Source organism: Impatiens glandulifera, chromosome 1 (genome assembly GCF_907164915.1).
Source record: "Impatiens glandulifera chromosome 1, dImpGla2.1, whole genome shotgun sequence".
NCBI classification, from domain to species: Eukaryota; Viridiplantae; Streptophyta; class Magnoliopsida; order Ericales; family Balsaminaceae; genus Impatiens; species Impatiens glandulifera.
The window spans coordinates 82,509,642-82,517,118 of NC_061862.1; the positions used below are offsets into that span (position 1 = coordinate 82,509,642).

General features: G+C 31.3%; 1 protein-coding gene across 1 annotated transcript; it reads left to right on the forward strand.

The window, feature by feature from the left end:
* Positions 1 to 574: 574 nt before the first annotated feature.
* On the forward strand, positions 575 to 1,123 carry LOC124934363. Its single transcript, XM_047474889.1, has 2 exons — positions 575 to 649; positions 731 to 1,123. Exons 1-2 carry the CDS (start codon positions 575 to 577, stop codon positions 1,121 to 1,123), a joined length of 468 nt encoding a protein of 155 aa, XP_047330845.1.
* Positions 1,124 to 7,477: the final 6,354 nt, after the last annotated feature.

Sequence of the window (7,477 nt, forward strand, 5' to 3'; positions counted from 1 at the left end):
CAGAGTTATATAAAAGACGTATATTGATTATTAACAGTACGTATTATATTTTTAATAAAGATTTGATCTTTCTATACTATTATTAAATATCTCTTGATCCAACTATAATGAGATTATGATTTTCTTACTTGGCAAGTTTAGCTCACCCATTTTAATGGGTCCCCTTTTCAGAGAAGGATCCAAATCAAGTAATAGAAGCTACTGGACAGTGAAGACTTTGATATCGATCTACTTTTGGTAAGAAAAGTTAGCCCTCTCCTTAGAGTAGTGTATTAAGGGAGAGTTAGAACGATGTATTTTGTAATACTTAAGATGGTAACATTGTCACCTTTTATTTTTAGACTTTTGATGAGGTGGCAAGAACATATTGTAGTCGAAAGGATTTTTGGTTATTGAAAGAAGGGTGATATTTTGGATTAAGAAAGTTAGTAAAGAATTATGTTAGCCTTGCATGTTATGTTTAAGTGTATTTCAAGGAGATGACATGCGGCGGCTGGTCACGACTCGGTTTAGGGTGTGACAACTTTAGTGGTATTAGAGTATAAGGTTTAACAATGGTATTAATGATGTGGGAATGGATGATGAAGTTCTTTCCGGTTTTGCACGACGTACAAGGAGAAGATGTGATACCAATGAACCAAATGGACCCGTAAGTCAAGAGGAGGGGGAGACCTCCAGAGCGGTAACAGTTGAGGATATCGTTAGAGTTATGTCATGAATAGCACAACAGCATGCACCGACAAATAAGTTTGCTGAATTCAAGAAATTAGCTCCACCATACTTTGATGGTAGCAGCGATTCGCTAAAAGCTGACAAGTGGATAAAAGAGTTGGAGAAGTTCTTCGATGTACTCAAATGTGACGATGTGGAAAAGGTACGATTTACAATATTTCAGTTACAAGGAAATGCAAGCGACTGGTGGGACTTGGAGAAGCAAACTTACGAGCGCGATACAAGTACACTCTCATGGGATACATTTAAGCAAGCTTTTTACAACACATACTTTCCCAAGAGCTTGAGGCAAGAGAAAGAGATGGAATTCATAAATCTGAAACAGGGAAATATGATTGTTACTAAATATCAAGCTCGGTTTGTGGAATTAGCAAAGTTTGCTCAATCATGAATGGGAAGTGAGATTACGAAGGCGAGAAAGTTTGAAATGGGGTTGAGTCCCCACATTAGGAAAGTGGTGGTTCCTTTTGAGCTTAACACTTTCATTGAGGTGGTTGATAAGGCACGATTGATTGAAAGAGAGTTGAGTATTACGAGAATGATTGATGAGGAGAACTCGAAGAGAAGAAGTCATCAAAGTGCCAATGAAGGAAATCGAAATTCATTCTGGAATAGAAGGCCCTTTTCTACGAGTCGTCCGGCTCAAGCCTCTAAAAATGTTTCTTCACATAATTCATCGTCGTCTGTGCAATGTTCGCATTGTTCTGGAAACCATCGCATGGAAGATTGTCGCTGGCTATCGAGAGCATGTGTTTTATGTGGGCAGCATGGTCATTTGAGAGCAAATTGTCCACATTTTAAAAAGCCATTCACTCAGCCTAATGCGTGCGAGAAAGGAAATTCCATGAATCGAAGACCCTTTCCCAATAAAAATCAGAAAATAGGACAGACATCAGGAGGCCAAGCTAGAGTGTTTTCTACAATGAATGTCGAGCAAGCGCGTGTGTCTAACGCTGTGGTCTCATGTACTCTTTATGTTTCTTCCGCTTATGCTTTAGTGTTATTTGATTCTGGTGCTACTGATTCTTTTATTTCTCAAACCTTTACCAAAAAGCATATTTAGAATACTGAACCTCGAGACGTGAGTATAAGTGTAGAAACACCATTGGGTGATAAAATAATTACAAACCTAATTTGTAAGTCTCGAGAAATACATATAGGAGATAAAGTGTTACCAGTAGATCTTACGGTACTAGATATGCATGGTTTCGATATCATTTTGGGGATGGATTGGTTAGCTCACAACTTTGCTACAGTTGATTGTCATGAAAAGAGGATAATATTTCAAATTCCCGAGCAACCTATATTCTCTTTTATGGGAAGTAAAGTTGTTATTCTTCCAAAGATGATATGCTCTTTAGAAGCAAAACGCATGATTAGAAAGGGTTGCATGGGATACCGGTTACTATTGTCTCGGATAGAGATAGCAGATTTGTATCACATTTATGGAAGAGTTTGCATCAATGTTTGAGAACTAAGATGAATTTTAGTGCTGCATTTCATCCTCAAACTGATGGGCAAATAGAGAGAGTCAATCAAATTATGGAGGATATGCTTCGAGCTTGTATTATTGGCCTAGGTAGATAATGGGATGATCACTTGCCTTTGATAGAATTTGCTTACAATAATAGTTATCAAGCAAGTATCCAAATGGCTCCTTATGAAGCATTATACGGCCGCAAATGTCGTTCACCTGTGTGTTGGGATGAAATAGGTGAAAGAAGACTAATGGGACCAGAGATTGTGCAAGAAACGACTGACAAGATCCGGAAAATCAGAGAAAATTTAATCATTGCACAGAGCAGACAAAAGAGTTATGCTGACAATCGAAGAAGATCTTTAGAGTTTAATGTGGGGATCATGTATTCCTAAAGGTGTCTCCGATGAGAGGTGTTATGCGATTTGGAAATGCGTGGAAAACTGAGTCCCAGGTTCGTGGGACCGTTTGAAGTGTTAAAGAAAGTTGGCAGCGTGGCTTATGAAATTGTATTACCTCCACATTTATCGGAAGTGCATAATGTCTTTCATGTGTCCATGTTAAGAAAATATGTTCCTTCCAACGATCATATAATAGAATCCATTCCAATAGAACTTGGGAAGAACTTAGCATATGAAGAGATTCCACTTTGAATTATTGATAGAAAAGAACAGATTCTACGTTGACGAGCTATTAAGTATGTTAAAGTTCAATGGAGTAATCATTATGAGAGGGAAGCAACGTGAGAACTTGAAGATGATATGAAAAGCAAGTATCCTTCACTCTTTGAAAGTTGAATCAAGTTTGGGGACCAAACTTCTTTTAAGGAGGTAAAATTGTAAAGTTAAGTTTTAATTAAAAAAAAGAAGTGGTTTAAAATGGACCACGTAGGTAGCATGTATATTGATTATAAAAAAAGGGATGTACTGATCAATAGTCCATTTCTCTCTCTATCCTTCCAGCAGCTTCTCCATCTTCAACATTGAGCAGCAACATTCCTTCCAGCAGCTTCTTAATCTTCAACATTAAGCAACATTCTTCATTTAATCATCTGTCCGTCTTCTTCATCAGATCCACGGTTCATTTCTGTTCATCTTCTTTATCAATTAATTTCATTTGATCAGAAGGTCGTCTCCATCAACTTCATTTTATCTGATTCGTTTATCTTATGAGCAGATCATCATTCCATCAACAGATCACCTCTTTCAACAAATCAATTCCTTCATTAACATCTCATTTAAATTAAAGGTAAGTAAATGGTGGATTTGATAAGGTTATGAATGTATTAGGGTTATAAATGAAATGGAGTTTGCTGGTAGAAATAATGAAGTTGATTTGTTTGATATGGTTGAATGATTTAAGGTTGTTTATTGCTTAGGAAGGAGGAAGAGAAAACAGAGAATGAAGGAATATGGATTATTTGGTTTTGGATAAACATGAAGAGGAGAAAAGGTATTTAGGGTTTATGTATAAATTTGAATGTTTATTGGAAGAGAAAGAAAAGGATTGTTGGATTTAAGGAAGTAAATGATATGGATTATTAGTAAGTGGAAATATAAAGACTGATTTGAGTTTAATTTGATAATTGAAGGAAGAAAGTGTCAAAGGCCCATTTGAAAATAGTAAAGGATAGTTGGTAGAGCTTAAGAGTGGAAATAACTAGATATTGGGGGTTAGGTAAGAAATCATACCTTCTTACCGTTTATTTTACTAAAATGTGATTATGTTGATAAAATAGTTTTATTAAAATGTGTTTCTAAACTTATGGATCAAGTTGACATGGAAATGTTTTGATAAAAAGATTTGATAAAACGTTTGACATCAATGACTTGATAATGGGATTTATAAATTGATTTGCGAAACTATAGTTGATAAAGTATTTTTGATAAGCTTATGCTAAATGTTTTGTGAAAGAATAATACATATGTATGGATTTGATTATGTGAATAATACAAGAATGATTTTATTACTCTAGATAGGATTCTATACTTATTTATTTGATAATGGTTATTAATGCCTCGAGTGCTTATACCGATAATGAGTCAACGCGTGACAGCCACGTCCGGTTGATGGTTAACGAGTCAATGCAGGAGCCCCAAATCATGATTGATGGCTAATGAGTCAATGTAGGACCCCAAAATCCTCATTGATGGTTAATGAGTCAACGCAGAAGATTAAAGTCTTGGTTGATGGTAATGAGTTATCACAATAATGTAGTCATTATCACTATCCCAGAGTTATATAGAAGACGTATATTGATTTAACAGTACGTATTATATTTTTAATAAAGGTTTGATCTTTCTATACTATTATTAAATGTCTCTGGATCCAACTATAATGAGATTATGATTTTCTTACTGGGCAAGTTTAGCTCACCCATTTTAATGGGTCCCCTTTTCAGAGAAGGATCTAAATCAAGTCACAGAAGCTACTGGACAGTGAAGACTTTGATATGGATCTACTTTTGGTAAGAAAAGTTAGCCCTCTCCTTAGAGTAGTGTATTAAGGGAGAGTTATAACGATGTATTTTGTAATACTTAAGATGGTAGCATTGTCACCTTGTATTTTTGGACTTTTGAGATGAGGTGGCAAAAACATATTGTAGCTGAAAGGATTTTTGGTTAATTAAAGAAGGGTGATATTTTGGATTAAGGAAGTTAGTAAAGAATTATGTTAGCATAGCATGTTATGTTTAAGTGTATTTCAAGGAGATGACATGCATCGGCCGGTCACGACTCGGTTCGGGGAGTGACATTTTACAACATAAAACATATCTATAATATAATCTATATTAATATCTTTAACTAAATCTCGTTCAATATGCATAAAGATATCAATGTGTTGTGGAATTATGTTTGTTGTTAAAAGAGGAAATTTGAAGACTTTCACTAGATTGATTTTGTATTGTAGAGACCATAGATGAAGAACTTTGACTAGTTTGATTATCTCTTTTTAGAGAAGGAAGATATCAATGTCTTTTTTTTTCTTTACAGCAGATTTATGTTTCATTTTATATATATCTATACACATTTTTTAATATTGAATATTTTATCAAACAATTGGAATTGAAGATCGAAAAAACATTACAAAAATTCCAATAAATATTCAATCGAACAGTTAAAAATTTTGAGTACAAGATACAAGTCATAATTTATATGAGATTCCCAAAATTTTTAATAGAAAATAGACCACGCGGAATCGAAGAATTATAGATGAATTTTTAGAAGAAGAAAAAAAAATTAATACTAACATGATAAGTTCTCAAAATTCTACATTAAATCTAATATAAATAAAATAAATTATATATATATATACTTAAATTGACGATCAGAAAAATAGAAAAATAAAATAAAGGAATTTACCTCTTAGAGAATGTGTTTGTTTGAAACAAGTTGGGGAGGAAATTAAAAAGAAAATTAATAGTGAAACTAGGGGTGGGTCGGTACGTTATAACTTAATGTTTTATCCATACCTTATACCTTACCTAAAATTTCGGTATGCAAAAAATGCATATCTTTACCTTACCTTGATTTCGGTATACCTTGATTTCGATATACCTTAATTTCGGTATACAAAAAATTCATATATTTACCTTACCTTAATTACGGTACACCTTAATTTCGGTACGATATCGGTATTATACATTTGATACCTAAAAATCATATTAATTTTAAAAAAATTAATCTCATCGGTAAGGTAGAGATTGCATATATTGAATAATATTTTAAAAATTATATTTCTATAATGAACTTAATATAAAATCTATTTAATTCTTAGTATTATATATTTATATATATATATATATATAAATATATATATTATATTTTAACTTATAAATACTATTTCGGTATATCTCGATATACCAAAATTATAAAAATCTCATACCTTTACCGTACCAATAATTTCGGTATCGGTATCATACCTTACATTTTTTCGGTATACCTTAAAAATTAATATTTTTGATATATTGTTATACGGTATTTTCGATATACCTTTAATATCGGTAATTTTTCTCACCCCTAAGTGAAACTATGTAGGGGTGGGTCAGTACGGTATACCTTAATATTTTATCCATACCTTATACCTTACTTAAAATTTCGGTATACAAAAAATGCATGAATTTATTCTACCTTAATTTCGGTATACAAAAAATTAATAAATTATCTTACATTGATTTCGGTATACCTTAATTTCGATATCATAATGGTATTATACTTTTAATACCTAAAAAACATATTGAATTAAAAAAAAACAATCTCATCGGTAAGGTAGAAATTACATATATTGAATAATATTTTAGTAAATTATATTTTGATATTATTCAAAAAAAAAAATTATATTTCTATAATTAAATTAATATAAATATATTTAATTATTTCCTTATAAGTATTATATATATATATATATATATATTATATTTTAATTTATAAATAATATTTCGATATTTCAGTATATCTCGATATACTAAAATTTTAAAAATCTCATATTTTTACCAATAAATTCGGTATCCATATCATACCTTATAGATATTAATATACTAGAAAAGATAAATTTTTAGTTTTATTTGATATAATATATATATATATATATATATATATATATATATATATATATATATATATATATATATATATATATCTCAAGGGTGAGCTTAAGCTCAACTAAGTCCCATTGTTAAATTCGTTCTCAAATTCCACCTTATTTATTTTTTTAGACTTATTTATTTTTCAGAATTAAGGTAAGGAATGAAAAAAATATGAAATAAGAGTTTATGTTCGTAAAATTTGTAAAAAATATCGATTAATCTTAAGAAGGGGACTAATTATAGTAACTTGTTCCAATCCGAGACATAAACAAACATAAGAATAATCTAAAATAAACCTATATACAAATAAGGAAAATGAAATTAATTGATATATCCATATATCTTTAACTACACTATCTCACTTTAATGATAATGCCACAGGAAATATAACTACCTAATTTCTTTTATAACTACCTAATTTCTAATTTCTTTTCTCTTCCGTGCATGTAAGGGTAAAATCGAATTAACCTTTTTATAGGTATCCTTTATTATTTGTATGAGTTTCTCACTTTTTAAACAATTATTAATTACTTAACAAAATATTTTCGGCGTACAATTTTCACTGCTATTCAAAATATTTCGTAAAAATTCTTAGTCCTTTGCCTGCCTCTATATAAAGCATGGTTTCACTATGTAATATAGTAAAACATATGTTCTTCGGTTCTTCTTCAATATAAATTGAA

Excerpts from the sequence above, each read along its gene's own strand:
- LOC124934363 (XM_047474889.1), top strand. The coding sequence starts at position 575 with ATGGATGATGAAGTTCTTTCCGGTTTTGCACGACGTACAAGGAGAAGA. Across the intron at positions 650-730 it reads CCAATGAACCAAATGGACCC|CATGCACCGACAAATAAGTT; the intron begins GTAAGTCAAGAG and ends ATAGCACAACAG.